We start from the raw sequence: 15,572 nt of genomic DNA, 5'->3' as shown, positions 1-15,572 counted from the left end.
TACTTTTTGTATTTCACAAACTCAGACGTCTCAGTCTCAGTAATATCACTTTCATTTTATTAAATTCAAAACAAAAACACATCTGAGACATTTTATGAGGTGGTGTTTGTTTTTACAGCCGCACAGTGGTGGAGGAATTTATGTTGAAATCCAAACTTATGTAAAACAGCACCCAAAAATATTGTTAGTGTTAAGAAGGGATAGTGAGAAATCTTTACATTACCTGCTTATATTATCTGTTGAAAGGGAAGAAAAATCTTGACTTTGGTTGATATTTTCTACCAAAAGTGAAATAACAAACCCATTTATATGAATATGAAGTATAGGGGTCCCCCAAAAAGCATTCGATAAATTAAATACATTTAAAAATTAAAAGTGACCCAAACATCTGTTGAACTTGTCGTGGTCGTAACCAAACCAAATTCTGCTTCCACAGCACTGATTAGGAACAGATGTAAGTTCATAAAAACGAATGGAAGCCTGACTATGAAATAATTGACAGAAAACTACATTTCTATCAAACTGGAGCCTTTATTGGTCCTCCTGAACAAAAACAATTGAAACAATTTGTACATTGCATTAAGCCGTGCCACATACATGATTCACAGTATAAATTAATCTGGCTTTTCAAGATAGAGGCTTCAAAAACTCGAGCATTACATGTGATATGGCAGGTGTTGTGTCATAAGAAAGTCAGATATGAAGAATGTACAGAAGTTAGTAAAAATGAATGGAAGTTAGTAAGAATGAAAATGCGCCTCCACACCTTCTTTTGCTGTGTGTGCAACACAAACATCCAAGCACACAATGTACACGTAGTGTATGCAGCGGTGTCAGGTAGTATATTCCACAAAGATAAGTTACACTTTGGTTGACATGATGTCAGTGTCTTCCTCTCCAAGCTCCGCCCCTAGCTTTGCCTCCACACTTCCTCGCTGCGCCATCTCCCCTTGGTAGGGCGGGTCTCGGGAAGAGCTCCACCCCCTGAAGGTGGGACTGATGGGCAGTCTTCTGAGCCAGCGGACGCGTCGAACCAGAGCCATTCCGACGGGAAAGTCGTACGAGGCCGACGAGGCCGACGAGGACGTCAAAGCGCTCCACTGGAGGAGGCCGCGCTCCTCCCTCGAGCCTGAACACGCAAAACAGCAACGCCGCCATCGCGGCAACAACACTGTCATGCCAAAATATTGTCACGCTATTGACATTTCCATGGCAACGTCATCCTGTGTCCACTGACGTCATCGAGACAGAAAAATCATTATGTGGCAATACTATTATCGTGGCAGTGAAATTGTCATGGCAACAGCCATGACATGGTCGTGCTAGGCCTGCTGCATTTTTTTCAGAATCGATTATTTTTGCAATCCTCCCATCAATTTGTGGGACAAAAATGCATTTTGCATTACAAATCGAAAAACTTTTAAGCTGCAATTATTATTACTGCCCACTTGGGGTCACCATCCTCGCAGTCTAAACCGTAGTATCTGTGACTCTTGAGTGTGAGTGGCTTTGACCTGGTCAGGTGAGTGACGTGGGCGCCAGCAAACGTAAAAAGAGTTGGCCGTTGCGAACTCGAGGCTGTTAACTGGCGAAACGATGCGTGCCAAGCTTTGACGCTTTTTTGGGGGGGGGGGGGGGGAAATCGGCGCGGCCGTCGTCACGGTGATGAAGAAGACCCTGCTCATACCCGGTATGGTGTTGTCCAGGCAGAAGGCCAGGAAACCGCCGACAAACATCTCGGTGGACAGCAAAACTGTCAGGATCTGATTGAGCTCCTCCACACCTGCAAGCGCACGACAGCTCGTTGGTCACGCACACGGCCCGCTCGCGGAACTCGCACGTCGCGGCGACTCGCGAGCGCGCGCGCACGCACGCACCCGTCTCGATGCATTTGGGGTGCGCGTCCAGGTAGGCGGGCAGCGTGAGCCCGAAGAACATGGAGAAGCCCAGCACAAAGAGATTCCTGGATGAGTTGAGGTCCACCAGCTGCAGGTTGGACAGACCCACCGCCGTGATCATGCCTGACGCAAACAAACAAGACGAGCAGCAGCTCAGCTGTGTTTGACTTTTTCAGATAGCGAACGAAAGTGTCCACCCAAAACCCCAATAGACAAACAAAGCAGGCCTACGACACAGAAAAAGATACCCGGAACAAAGATAACAAACCCTAGACCACAGAAAATTGTATTGCGAGGGGGGGCTTCCGGACTGCAGAGGTTGAGCGAATGTGAAGGGAAGTATCACCAAAGAGCGTGCAGAACATCCCTCCCAGAATGGGATCGGGCAGCGACGCAAAGAGAGCCGTGAACTTTCCCACGCATCCCAGCAGCAACATGATGGCGGCGCCGTACTGAACCACGCGGCGGCTGCCCACCTGCACACACCAAGGTCATGAGAGTTAACCCAAAGTGACACAAGCACTCTAACTAAAATTGAAAAAAAAAAAAAATCCCATAACCAAAGAAAAAGAAAAAAAAAACAAAAATGCCTTTAAAAAAAAACAACTACATCTTACGTGTAGAAAGCTAACTATATCGAGAGCAAAAATGTCCTTGGAGGTTGATTTGAAAGCCATTGATGGCCGGACGACTGCACGTCCGTACAGTACCTTGGTGATGGCGAGCACGCCAATGTTGGGGCTGGAGGACGTGGATCCGTTCCCGGTGCCCAGGAGTCCGGCGATGATACAGCACACGCCCTCGGTGAAGATTCCTCTGCAAGAAAAAAAACAAAAAGAACCAAATAAAGGGCACGATGTCAGCGGGGTCAAAGGTTGAACTTTCCGTCTCACCTGTTGATGGCGTGCACCGGAGGCGGCGCCGCCCCGGCCAAGCGGGCGCACGCGTAGTAGTCGCCGATGGACTCCACGATGCCCGCCAGCGTGGCGCTGAACATGCCCAGCACCCCCGCCAACGTCACAGTCGGCACGCCCCACTGGCCTGGAGTAGCAGCGCATTGTCACGTGTGACAAAAAACGATTTGCATTCATTTTTGTTCTCAAAATTCTACGATGCTCCAAAAGTCAAGTTGTTGACTTTTTCGCCGTTTGTAATTTTACAGCCCGATGCCAAAACGGATACTTTATGACTTTTACCATTTTTTTTTTATACATGTGCAAAGATTTTTTTTTTTTTTGGAACACGTCATTACAGAGTCTTGTGTGTAGAATTTTGCCGAAACAAAAACAAACGTACTGCATGTCAATCATTTCAACGTTCCATCCATACAGCGGGTGGATAGGCAGATTGGTGGAGCGTTGCACAGGCAAATGCTTAGGTCGATTGATGTACTGTACAGATGTTTAGGTAGACCGATGTTGAGTTTCACCCGAAGATATTTTGGGAGATAGTTGAATTTAAGTTGGACGTTTTGGTAAATTGGTGTAACCTATAGTTACATCAATAGTGCACATTGCTCTCACAGGGGTAAGGCATCCGGAACCAGGGGGCGGAGGTCATGATGTCCCCGCGGGCGTCGGTGCGCGCCTTGTGGCCGTAACGTCGCGGGTCGCTGGGCAGAAGGTCGCCCAGGGTGAAGACGTAACACAGCAGCCACACCAGCACGATGGCCAGGATGATCTGAGCGCAAAACAAGCACACGTCGGAAAGGCGGCGGCGAAAAGTCCCGGCGCGGCCGAGGCGTCTTTTACGGGGAACATCTTGAAGACGTGAACCCGGCTCAGCCTCAGCCCTTTCTTCCTGCTGCACACGGGGAACGGCAGCGACGTGGTCCGCAAGTACTGAGCGAACAGCACGATCAGGAGGATGCACCTGCGCGCCGGCAAACACGGCCGTCAGCACAAGCGCGAGCGCCCCGTCGGCGGAAAGTCCGCACGCGCGCACGCCAGTCTCACAGCGCCGAGAAGCCCCAGTGCGATCCGGCCCGCTCGCCGGCCGTGGTGAAGACGGACAGGCCGATGAGCGAAACGGTGGGCGTGACGGTCAGCGGCCCGATGTACTCCAGCAGGATGCCCGGAAGCCCCAGCAGACCGATCACCACCTCTACCGTGCTCGACACCATGATGGCGCCCTGGATCTGCCGTGCACGCGCACACGCACGGAATCGTTCCCATCAATTGGAAAATCAAAGACAGGCGGCTGGACGGAGGGAGGGAGGGAGGGAGGGAGGGACACCTCTCTGATGCGAGGCTGCCAAACGTGTGATGTGTCCAGCGGGAGAGTCCAATTGCCGTAAATCTCCTCTGTCAACACACACACACACACACCCGCAGACAGGTGAGCAAGCACACACAAGCGCTCACACGCACCAAGACAGACGCTGCGTGCTGCGCTCACCCTGGCCGGGGCAGGCCCATCGCTCCAAGCCGAGGATGGCCTGCGCAGGAATGAGGAAGGCCAGCGCGGACGCTTGGAAGAGAGGAAGTCTACACAACAACGACAACAACAACGACGACGATGACGACAACAACAATGACAACAAACAACAATAACGACAACGACGTCAACGTCGACAACAACACAATCAACAACAACAACAATAATTGCAAGAACAACAACAATGACAATGTCGACATCACCAACGACAACAAACAACAATAACAACGACGGCAAGAACAACAGCAACGACAACGTCAACAATAACAACAATGACAACATCAACAACAACAACCAGCCTCCAACACTTTCTGTGCGCGCCACTCAAGCTCCATGCGTGCTCTCGGAATGTTACACTTCCTGATCTTGGACTGTGAACCACTCACGCGTCCTGTGAACGCTCAGAATATTCCCGACTAGGTTTCAACGCTTCCTTTTTCAAATTTTTGTTTTGTTTTTGTCGTCTTTCGAAGGTGACGACAGTCGAGTCGGCTGGGACTGATCGGTGTCTGAGCGACCTCTCTTATCCCGTCATTGTTTGGATTGTCCGCAAGCTTCCAAGAATGAGCGCGGCTTCATGGAAATATTGCTGACCACGTTAGGCTACAAAAACTCCGTGCCGGTAAAAGGATCAAATCGGCACCTCCGACCGTCTGGCCTGCGTCTTATCGGGTCGCGTGTTCATCCACGACACTTGTCGCCCAACGTTAGCTTCTCAGTTATGCTTCAGGGCAGACTCGCTTGTTTTGAAGTTTTTGCCCCAAAAATGTCCACACACTCAAGGCACTGCTGCTAGTTTTGCTGCGCGCACCCACCACCTGTTGATTTTAGCCAAGAGTCTGTGTTGTTAAAAGCCAAAACATGCGACGAGCGATCGATTGACTTCAAGCGATAGCCGTCATTGCGTAGTGCTAAAGCGGACGGACGCCGCTCGTCTTTAGAACGCGAGGCCGTCCCAAGGCGGTCACCTGACTCCCAGGGTGGTCTGTATGAGCGTGGTGATTCCCACGGTGGTGAAAATGGTCCCGATGAGCTGGCTGATGGTGTTCTGGTCCTGGCCCACGCACATGGCCTCGGCCAGCAGGAAGGGGACAGCAACGGTGCCGCTGAAGCAGGTCAGGTAGTGCTGGACACACGGGACGGCTCAGAACGGCTCAGAAGGCGTCCGCCCCGCCCCGCCCCGCCCCGCCCCGCCACATGACGGCTCACGTTTGTGGCGTACTTGCAGGCCCAGCAGGATGCACAGGTACCAGGGTGGCACATCCTCGATGGTGTAAATCATGTCCGACGCCAACTTCTGCTCTCTTTTTGGCTCTTTGGTCGACTCGTGGCTCCGCCTCCTCGGGACGTCATCCTGACTCTGCGCAGAACAAAAGTTTCCTTCCTGTTGGTCACTTTCACGCCGCGAAGACTAGTCCACACCCCGCATATCTCTCCGAATATTAGTGACCCTGACTTGCTGTGTACTTTTGGACTATTAGCGACTGACACTTTGCGAGAGCTCAAGGGATAATAGCGACTCATCTTGCATTATCTTGCGACATTAGTGCCCAACATGTCCTGTGATGCGACCCAAACTTCCTGCTTCCTGAGAATATTGGCGGCTAGCTCTTGCCGTCTTTGCTTGAAACATTCGCAGCTAGCTCTCGCCGGCTTTGCTTGAAATATTAGCAGATACGTTATTGACAGACGCTGTGTCACAGTGACCCAGTGAACTGTCACACGACCCCGTAGTTCACTATGATGCCTTGAGAGGGCGCCCTGCGCTCAGGTTAACCCCCTTTTGGTTTCCCTCACCAGTGGCTAACACAAGGACCAGCCGGTCAAAGTCAACATGGTGACACGACTGTCATAGCGTCACAATTTAATTTAGGTCACATGAGCAAGAAGATTGTTAAGCAACAGTGTTGGCAAGCAGCCAAGTACAACTAATTAGTTACTGTACTCAAGAACATGTTATCAAACTGCTGTACTTGAGTTTATATATTTTTTTTTGTATGAACCGATAGCAAAGAGAGGGCATTCTGATCTGCAAAAATCCATAATAACACTTGACACTCATGATTGCCATGAAATTAAAAAAAGGCAAAAAGGTAGATAAGCTGGGGAAGGGTAAAAACAAAAAAAGTGAATAGTGGGTGATGGGTTTCCTGAAAAAAAATCCATGCATAATACTTGTGAATGCCAAACTACGAATACGTGGGAGTCCATTGCATAGTCATCTATTTAAAAAAAAATCCTTATCTGCTGGTAAGGGAGTATTGCATTCATCGGTTAACCCCCCGAGTCAATTTTTAGTCCAAGAGGTAAAAATCCCTTTGTAGTGATTCAGGAGTTGGGAATGAGTGAACGATTCATGCATTCATCGAATCACTTCATCAAGATTTTTCCGACTATGTGAAAAAACATACAGGTAAAGTGTATTTTTTTTAGTTGTGATCATGAGCTAATTTAACTTCTCGGGGGCGTGGGGGAGGTACGCACTTTACAAAGTTAGCAATATGGTAACGCAGTTTAGTAGCATGAAAGTCGAGCTAACGCTAGTGAGCTCTTAACCATGCAAAGTGTAACATGATTTTTTTCATTTTCATAGTAGCAGCACTGCGTAAGTTAATGAAAGACGCAAACTAATTTGTCTGCAATTTTGTGCCAAGTTATCAAAACAGATACTCGACAAAATTGACAGTTAAAATTCAATTTTACTTTTGTGCTTGAGTCTATTTCGCAGTCTGCATTGTTTCCCCTTTGAGTACAAGAGTTGAATGAGTACTTGGACTTCACCAGTCTTTTGTTTCTACACTTGCACCTCTGTTTTAGTACGGCGTGTGAATACTTTCACCGCCACTTATGATCAATAATGCCCTTTACCTTGCAGTCGTCTTGACCGGCAGCCATGTTGATGCAGGAAAGACACAAAAGCGAGTTGGTCACGCTAGCCGTGGCGTCGGTGTCTTGGACAGGGTGAAGTTTAACAATCTGTCCATAATCTACTTGGACTTTCACCTGAAAAACACAAAGCAATAAATCAATTACTGCAGGAGCCTCACCTCATCAATGATTACACTATTAGCCATTAGATTCCAGCGCGGGTTCACGTTTTCCGCGGGAAAGCGTCCGAAAACATGACATCGACGCCGCTTTCGTTAGCGGCTTCGATGGAGGCCTGGAGGAGACAGACTTGAAATTCAATCTTTTGGATTTCTCAAGGACAGTGACATCAGTCCAAAGCGGTTGTGCTTTTTGGATTTCTCCAACATTTGTGCTGATAACAAACAAAATTTTAAAGGTTTTTTTCCCCCGTGAAGTTTCTCAGCGGCGTGAAATGTCTCAGCTACTTCACACTCTACACCAGGGGTGTCAAACTCATTTTTGTCGCGGGCCACGTCATAGTTATGGAGTCCATCTGAGGGCCGTTATGACTGTGAACCCGTATAAATGTATGATTGCCTTATATTATCACAGTCACACAACAAATTGCTCGTTTTGAAACCAGAAGCCAGTAAATAATTTGTTCTATTATTTTTCAATGTATTTTAAAGGAAGGATTAGTAACACATTCTTGCAATATCTCATATTTTGTGTTCACAGTGAAGTCAGTTTCGAAGTCAACATACATGATTTGCCTTCGCGGGCCACATAATATGATGTCGTGGGCCAGAGCTGGCCCCCGGACCTTGAGTTTGACACCTGTGCTCTACAATTGAGACTAAACTCTGATTGGTCAAAAATGGAACAATGAAAGGTACACTCACTTCGTTTCACACTCTACACTTCGCCACCTTTCTGATAAGACTAAAATCTGGCACAAAATGGAATAACTTCGTTTTGAAATGTCCTCCGTAGCCATTTTGACTGCAGAGGATACACTTAGGGGGAAGTTGGTGATTATGGAGGGGGGGAAAGGGGAGAAAAAGGCTATGAGAGAACCTCCTTGACGCTGTCGTTACCTTTTCTCCTCCCAGGAAAGAGCATGCCTCGTGATGTCATCACCGCCTGCGTGACTAAAGGAGGTGGTGTGCGTGTAGGGGGGGGGGGGGGGGGGGTCTGTTCCGATCTGCTCGTTCTTTGGCATTTGGAACCAAAAACATCTGGTTCCATCCCGCAGACTGGTGATTCAATCAATGCAATGCAACTGGCTCGAGGAGTCCTTTGTTGATCGCTGGCGTTCCAAAGCCCCAAATGGCAGATATAAATTGTATTGTATTGTATAATTAAGACAGCGATTGTCTTTCTGGGTGTTTAAGAGCTCTTCCTGATCAAATAAACTTGATTCAAGGATTTAAATTGATTAATCACCCCACCCTAATTAATCAATCACATTGGACGCCACGTGCAACATTTTATTGCCTTGCTCATCTCCATTTCTATGACAACTAACATGAATAACAAGCCGGCGTGCTAGGCTCGGCTAAGCTAGTAGCAGTGCCCATCGCAGGCGAGGGGGCGGAGACATCCGCGATTGGACGCTTAGCTTCATAAATATACTCATTAAATATTGATTCGTGATTGGTGGGCGGAGTCCGCGTGACTGACGGCCGGGCCGATGGCGGCGGGGCAGACGACGTCAGCAGCTCTTCAGGGAGGCGGAGCTGCAACGACAGAGACGTCACATGATGTCATCAGCACGTTACCACAAGCCGTTACGTGACGCTGCTGCAATGTATGCAGGCACTCGTTGGATGCAAAACGGGTGCAGCACCGATTCCATATATGTATATGTATGTATGTGTAAATATATATATATATATATATATATATGTATGTATATATACATATAGGGAAAAGGGGCTGGATAGGGGCTCTTGAGGACTGCGATTGAGCACCCCTGCGCTAGATGTTAACCGATAGAACCTTATGTCACGTAGCACTAATAGCAAGCAGTTGCCCACTAGTGCAGTTTTGTCTTGTTAACATATAGTTGCTCTTACAGTGTTTGTTCTAGTAGTGTACAAAAATGTCAAATAGTAAGAAAGCTGCCTATTTACTGTCTACTGGTGAAGCCCATTTCGGTGCCCCGAACTGCAATTGCGGCCACATGGCGGTGCTGTTTCCCCGTGTTGCGTTTGTTTGTGTCTTCGATTTAGCCCGAGTGCTAATGTAGCAACACCAACGTGCTAGTATTTTCCCACTCTGCTTGCTTCAAAACACTCTGTTTGCAGGTAAGAAAATCCGATAACAAAAAAAAAAAAAAAAAGTGATGAGTGCAGCAGCAGCAGCAGCAGCAGCAGCAGCGGAAGAAAAAAAGCTCAAATGACCACAATTCAAAGAGAAGTTTTATTTAAGATTTGAAACATCAGGGAAGGAAAAAAAACATTTACACAAAATTGTTTTTGTTCAGAATCTCTCATCTGCAAACAGACGGGAAAAAAAGAGAGTCCCAAAATGGAGGGAGACAAACAGAGAGGGAAAATATACCACCACCATCATCATCATCATCATCATCATCAATCATCGGTAGGGTGGGGAGTGGTCGGGAATTTAGGGGGGGGGCTGAGGCTCGGGCGTGGCAAACGGGGTCAGAGTGGGATCGAGTATAAACTCGAAGCCATTCGAGGCTCCCTGACCTCAGTTTGGGGAACACTTTCACAGCTTTGATCAGTTCTTCGTCTCCGTCACAGCACAAAAAAACTTAAACGGGCTGAACACACCACCACCGAAAAAAAGGAAAAAAAAAAAAAAAAAAAGAAAAGAAAAATTCCAACCTTCCTGGCTTGCTTAGTACAGTGATTCCCACCAAGCCAAGTGAGCCATGCATGGCATGTTAGCATCAGAAATTAGTCCATTTCACTTCCATGAGCTGGAGAGTTTCAAAAAAAGTGAAACAATGAACCGACAACTCATCAATGATTAAATTAACCGACAACTAACTTGATCATGGATTAGCTGTTGAGAGACCTTAAGTATAAAATTGTCCAAATTCTGAATTTCTATCTCAACAGTAACTATCAGCAGATTTTTGCAGTCTTCTATGAAAACAGACCAATTACATTTTTAAAATTTGATTCATCATTTAAAAAAAATAATCGATTAAAAAATAATTTATTCCAGCCCTACAATAAAGGAGGCCTGCAACTAACAATTATTCTAAGAATCAATACATTTTTAGTACATTTATTGGAGGGATTCATCGGTGAATCAGATGAATAATTAAAAAAATAAGGAAATGTTCAATTTCCATTCCTTTATTCAAAAGCAGGACCTTATTGATTATGATTCAGTTAATGGTGTGGTGTGTAACATACATCCGATAATTGAAAAAAAAAAAAAAAGATCATTAATTGTTTTCCAAAGTAAAAGCAGATGTTTGCAAGTGTCTTATTTTGATAAAATGCTTCGGTGGACAACTCCAGATGTCGAGAATATTTACTGCTGATATTCAGACGATTTGTGGACAATTTTGTGTTAAACAAGGTCTCTAAACAATAAATCGATGATCAAAACAATTGCTGACTAATTTTTTCATCAATTCGTTGTCAGTTGTTGCACCTCTGCTAACTAGCTATGCCAGTGATGCACCGAATAGTGACCGCAATTAAATGCGCTTCCACTAGATGGCAGAATTATCCGGTGTTGATTTTTTTTTTTTTTCAAACGTAAACTATGGTTAGCTTAATTGGTTAATTGCCTAATTGCTTTTTAACTTGTGCGCTCAAAACCGTGTTTCTTTCTTTGTGTGTGTGTGTATATTACCAGTCATCCGGGTTGTTTTTTTTCTTGTACCCTCCAATAATTCTAAAAGGATACAGAAAAACAATACCACAAATAACGTGTTAGATATGTGGAGGATCTCTGCAACTTTGTTGTTCTATCTATGCCAGCCACGTATAGTGACAGGCACAACAATTCAAAGTTCTTCCACAAAATGGCAGAAGCTATATAATGAATCGACTTTTTGTGACATTTTTATTTGGTGGGAGATTTTTAATGTCAACCATGCGCCTAGTGGAGTCGCGTCGATCCGATCGTGTGATTGGAAATCGGAGCCGATCAGGTGATTTTCAGCTTAATTAACCAAGATCAACAATAAAATATTTTGTTTATTTGATTTGAACCACTGCTGACTTGCATCCCTCTAAAAAAGTTATGTTGGGATACCTTTTTTGAAATCAAAAAAAAAAAAAAATTGGAATTTTTTTCTTCGTAATGTATTGCCGAGTTATCGCATCGCGACTCGGTATCGGCAGATACTTAAAAACAAACGACTGGAACTCGGACGTGGGTGAAGAAAAATGGGATGGGGACATCTCCAGCGCCTTGGCTCAAGTAAGGTTGGGAAACACTGGCTTAGCATAGCCGCTAGCTAAGGCTGCTTGAAATCTGCAGAGTGACACCTGAAGAAACTCTGTGGTGCGAAGGCTCGCCTTAAAGGAACAAAATAAGAAAGTTTACAACGAAGGGACGGGAGGGGGGGGGGGGTTCACGCGTCACTTCCTGCAGCAAAGTGGGCGGGGCGAGAGAGCGGGCGGGGCGGCGGCCCATGCTACTGCTACGTCTCAAACTGCGTGAGCAGCGCGCGCACTTCAGGCGTCAGCTGCTTGGCGGCGCTGGCGGCCTCGGAGATGGCGCGGCGGTACGGGCCCTTCCTCTTCCTGTCAAAGCGCGACTGGAAGCTCTCCAGGAAAGGCGACAGCTGCGAGAGCGGCAGGAAGGAGGTGGTGGGCGAGCCGAACCAGGACACGCGCGCCTCCTGCCGCGCCGCCAACACAGCGTTGGCTCGCCGCGCCACCGTGATGGCCAGCACCCGCGCCGGCCACCAGGGGAAGCCGTAGATTTTGGCCCAGACAATGTCGCCCACGCACACGGTGCGCCCATCGGGCAGCAGACATTTGGACACCGACTTGGAGAAGACGGAGGACGACGACGTCGACGACGAGGAAGAGGAGGACGACGTGGAAGACTTGCGACGTCGTTTCAGTTCGGCCCCTTCCTCGTCGCCGACCTGAGCGTCCACGGAGGGCGGGCAAGGGGGCACTAAGGAAACCGGGTCCGGGGGCCGAGGGGGGTCTATGGTCTCTGAGACGCTGAGGTGCGGGTCGCGGGAAGGAGGCAGAGGTGGAGGAGGAGCCTCCTTGGCCTCCGTAGCAGCACAAAAAGAAGAGGGCGGCGTCGGACTGGGGGCGAGGCGCGGGGAAGGCGGTGCGGGGCTGAGCGCGGGCAGGTTGGGGCTCAAGGTGGCCAAACGAGCGTTGTGTTTGGGAGGCGAGGAAGAAGAGGGGGATGAAGAGGAAGAGGAGGGGGGAGGGGCCTGAGGGTCGTCGGTACGATACCTTTGGGGTTTGAGGCGCATTCGAGGCGGCAGCGCCGTGTGCGAGGCGGGGCCGACCAGGGCGGCGCTAAGGTGCTGCAGGCGGCGGGTGAAGTGGACCTTCTGGTTCTGGTTGTGGTTCTGCAAGGCGGCGGCGCGCGTCAAGGTCTTGCCGCCACCGCCGCCACCGTCTCTGTCCTGGTTCTCCCCGAGCGGCGGCGGAGGCTGCGAGTTCCGCGCCAGCTTCTTGAGAACCTGGCGAGTTTTGGAGCTATCCGTGGAGGTTCCTTTGGCCAGAACCTTCTTCGAGTTCAGCTTCAGACGCATGGACGAGGACGAGGGCACCGCCCGCAGGACGCGACGCGAGGATGCAGAAGCGGCGGCGGACACTCGGATCCCTGACGGGGCACGTCTGTCGCCGCGGCCGCTTTTGTCGTCTCCACGGCCGCCCTTGTCGTCGCTCCGCAGTCGCTTGACCTCGGCCGACACGGGCCCCTCCGCCGCCCTCCGCCGCCGCGACGCCTCCTCGCCCCTCAGGTCCACAGGGCCCGGCCGCCGCCCGGCCGTCGCCACCACGCCTTTGCATTTGTCGCACAGCACCTGGCGGGGGCGCAGCTTGATGGCGTTCATGATGGAGGTGGGCTCCTCGCAGCGGTATCGCCGCTTGGGCCGCTTGATCTTCCGGGGCGGCGGCTGAGGTAACGCCTGATTGTAGGTGTCTCTGATGAACAGCGGGGGCGGGTACGGCGCCCCCTCCTGGAACAGCGGGGGCGGCTTGGCGATCCACGGGCAAGGTGGCGCATTGTCATCCGTGGTCACTTCCTGCTTCGGGGACACGGGGGCGGCGGCTTCCGTAGGGACCGCCGCCCTCTGAGGTGGACTCTGGTCTTCGCGTCGGGGAAACGGCGTGATGGGAATTCCGTACGGTCCGAACCTGAGCAAAGGAAAACGAGAACCTTAGCGACTCAAATGTGACAACCGTCAGAGATGACGTCCTTTGCTGTATACAGAAGAAACAATTTTAAGAATACAATGGAAGAAAGTTGGAGGCGTGACACCTATTCACTTTGGGGGGGGGGGGGGGGGATATGAAGTTAAGGCCTACAACTTTGTCTACATGTAGACAAGGATATTAGCCTGCGGTTAGCCCTATCATCCACACGTCCCCGGAGTTATTTTCATTGAAAACGGAAACCTCCGGCCACAGTGGAGATTTGCGGATATCTCCAGACCCGCGTTTGGCTGTGGACAGTTAGACCAAGAGATTTACGTCGTCACTATGCGACAAAAATGCCCCGACGTCGCTAGCGCGACTTGTGTTTTCAAGAGAGTCAACACGGATGCCCGCGGAGCTGCGTTGGTTCTAGGCATTCTCGAGGTGCTTTTTGCTTATTTGTCCGCAACCAACTACCGCTTCTCATTTAAAGGTTTAAAAGCAGTTCCGACCTCTTGTCGCTCCCCACGAACGAGCCTGGCGCCGTATTTCCGGTTTCGTAGAAGTGACATCAAAGGACGGAGGCTCCTTCTGAATGGACAGTATTTGGCTAACTACTGCCGCCTAGAGGCTTGGCATGCGTTTGAAAACGCACTTGCGCAGTGTGTATTCCAACACGGAGTGGGGGAGAAATATTCGGTAAAGCCCGGCAACTTGCAGACAAGGCCTAAGACTAAAGTCTGAGCTTTGGGAGTTTCAGAAACAAGTTTACAAAAACTTCAGGTAGTGTAGTGGTTCACTAAGATGTTGGACCATTCAATTAGCTCACATGGTCATTTTACGCATTAATTTCTATTTCAGGAGAAACATAGGAAAATGTTTTGATTGTGTGGGTGAGTGACACGAAGAAATTATTCACGGATGCGATGTGTGTGAAAAGCGGCACTGGTGGCCAAATCTCGCCCACCAAATGATTTCATGGATCTTGTCAAGAAATAATCCACATGAGCCGTACCTTTTGGAAACGTCCATGAGAACACCGGAGAAGAGCTTCTCGCCCACCCGGAACGACACAACCAGCGCGTCATCGATGACGTGGTCCAAGGAGACCCGGACCTCGGAGCCGAGGCTGAGGCTCAGGTCCTGCACGCAGCCACCGAGCCGCGGAACGTACGAAGCGGCTTCGGCTCCTGCCGAGGCGTCGGCCGGCTTGAGGTCCGGCTTCGGCGGCGGCGACTCGCGACACGGGTCCCTCTCCTCGGCCTTCAGATCCCCGTCCGCGGTACCGTCCAATGCGGCGTCTTGGCCCGCAGCGGGCCTGCGCTCCGGTTGGACCGAAGCCGCGTAGCCTCGGTCCCGGCCCGCGGCGTTTGTAGTCGGTTCCGCCGGTTCCGCCAACGAAAGGCCGGCCTCGGCGCCGGCCGGGGGCCGGGCGGCCGGAAAGGAGTGCAGGAAAACAGCGGAGGAGGGCTTGGGCTGCGCGAGGATGCTGCGGTACGCCGCCTGCACCGGGCCGTTCCAAGTCGCTTCCCCGGGAGAGAAGTTGGCGCTTCGGTTGTGGACGAGCGGGTCGCTGGCAGCGGCGCCGACGGCCTCACCTTGGACTTTTCCCGCCGCGGGCTCCAGCTCCAGCTCCGACTCCAGCTCCAGCTCCAGCTCCAGCTCCGGCCTGACATGGCGGCGCTCCTCCCCGTCGCCACCGTCTTCCGAGCGAGGGCTATACAACTCCGGGGCCGGCTCAGGCTCCGGCGATCCCTCAGACTTCTGGGGGACTAGCATGCGGTCCGGGCCGTCGGAGCTCGGTTCCGGTGAGCCGTCGTCGGTCGTCGCTGTTGTCCGAATCGCCGCAACTCCTGGCTCGGTGGCCACGGCCGCCATTTTCTTCCGCTATGCAAGCGGGCGCGCGTCGCCCCGCCCCCCTGTACAAAGCGGCAGAGGATTGGCGGCCCACAATTGGCTGTTGATGTTGTCAGTCAAACGAAAGACCGAGGAACATGCGCTCCGATTCGTCTCAGACGCGGAAGTGCAACAACGTCACCAAAGATGTTCCTCTTTACGC

At 50.2% G+C, this 15,572-nt stretch overlaps 2 protein-coding genes across 5 annotated transcripts; both read right to left on the bottom strand.

Annotated features, from left to right (window-relative positions):
- Nucleotides 1-463: 463 nt before the first annotated feature.
- On the bottom strand, nt 464-8,505 carry slc23a1 (solute carrier family 23 member 1). 3 transcript variants are annotated; one of them, XM_086057534.1, is made up of 15 exons: nt 8,282-8,505; nt 7,203-7,337; nt 5,557-5,694; nt 5,303-5,460; nt 4,296-4,384; nt 4,134-4,201; nt 3,854-4,035; nt 3,650-3,770; nt 3,422-3,578; nt 2,792-2,939; nt 2,609-2,714; nt 2,245-2,374; nt 1,878-2,021; nt 1,688-1,783; nt 472-1,129 (listed from the first exon to the last, which is right to left on the bottom strand). In XM_086057534.1, exons 2-15 carry the CDS (start codon nt 7,227-7,229, stop codon nt 861-863), a joined length of 1,833 nt encoding a protein of 610 aa, XP_085913660.1. In that variant the 5' UTR covers nt 7,230-7,337; nt 8,282-8,505; the 3' UTR covers nt 472-860. The 3 variants fall into 3 exon arrangements, with proteins under 3 accessions (XP_085913659.1, XP_085913661.1, XP_085913660.1); XM_086057535.1 differs by lacking the exon at nt 8,282-8,505 and having other exon boundaries at nt 467-1,129; nt 5,544-5,694; nt 7,203-8,263; XM_086057533.1 differs by lacking the exon at nt 8,282-8,505 and having other exon boundaries at nt 464-1,129; nt 3,422-3,770; nt 5,544-5,694; nt 7,203-8,264.
- A 155-nt stretch (nt 8,506-8,660) lies between these two features.
- On the bottom strand, nt 8,661-15,445 carry pwwp2a (PWWP domain containing 2A). 2 transcript variants are annotated; one of them, XR_015090368.1, is made up of 3 exons: nt 14,529-15,445; nt 11,025-13,513; nt 8,661-8,923 (listed from the first exon to the last, which is right to left on the bottom strand). XR_015090368.1 is itself a non-coding variant. In XM_086057532.1 (2 exons), exons 1-2 carry the CDS (start codon nt 15,389-15,391, stop codon nt 11,821-11,823), a joined length of 2,556 nt encoding a protein of 851 aa, XP_085913658.1. In that variant the 5' UTR covers nt 15,392-15,445; the 3' UTR covers nt 9,590-11,820. The 2 variants fall into 2 exon arrangements, 1 of the variants encoding a protein (XP_085913658.1); XM_086057532.1 differs by lacking the exon at nt 8,661-8,923 and having other exon boundaries at nt 9,590-13,513.
- Between the last annotated feature and the right edge of the window lie 127 nt (nt 15,446-15,572).

This window comes from Filicampus tigris, chromosome 17 (genome assembly GCF_054856515.1).
Source record: "Filicampus tigris isolate MCC_2025a chromosome 17, RoL_Ftig_1.0, whole genome shotgun sequence".
In the NCBI taxonomy this organism is placed as follows: domain Eukaryota; kingdom Metazoa; phylum Chordata; class Actinopteri; order Syngnathiformes; family Syngnathidae; genus Filicampus; species Filicampus tigris.
The sequence above is the reverse complement of the archived record's forward strand: the minus strand, read 5'-3'. Positions and strand labels throughout refer to the sequence as shown.

What these genes read in the sequence shown, in the direction of transcription:
- slc23a1 (XM_086057533.1), bottom strand. Translation starts at nt 7,229, where the DNA reads ATGGCTGCCGGTCAAGACGACTGCAAG. An exon ending in GGCAGCCTCGCATCAGAGAG is followed by an intron (nt 4,036 to 4,133) that starts GTGTCCCTCCCT and finishes CGTGCACGGCAG; the next exon opens with ATCCAGGGCGCCATCATGGT. An exon ending in CCTGGACAACACCATACCGG is followed by an intron (nt 1,130 to 1,687) that starts GTATGAGCAGGG and finishes TTGCGTGTTCAG; the next exon opens with GCTCGAGGGAGGAGCGCGGC.
- pwwp2a (XM_086057532.1), bottom strand. Translation starts at nt 15,391, where the DNA reads ATGGCGGCCGTGGCCACCGAGCCAGGAGTTGCGGCGATTCGGACAACA. An exon ending in CTCATGGACGTTTCCAAAAG is followed by an intron (nt 13,514 to 14,528) that starts GTACGGCTCATG and finishes TCCTTTGCTCAG; the next exon opens with GTTCGGACCGTACGGAATTC.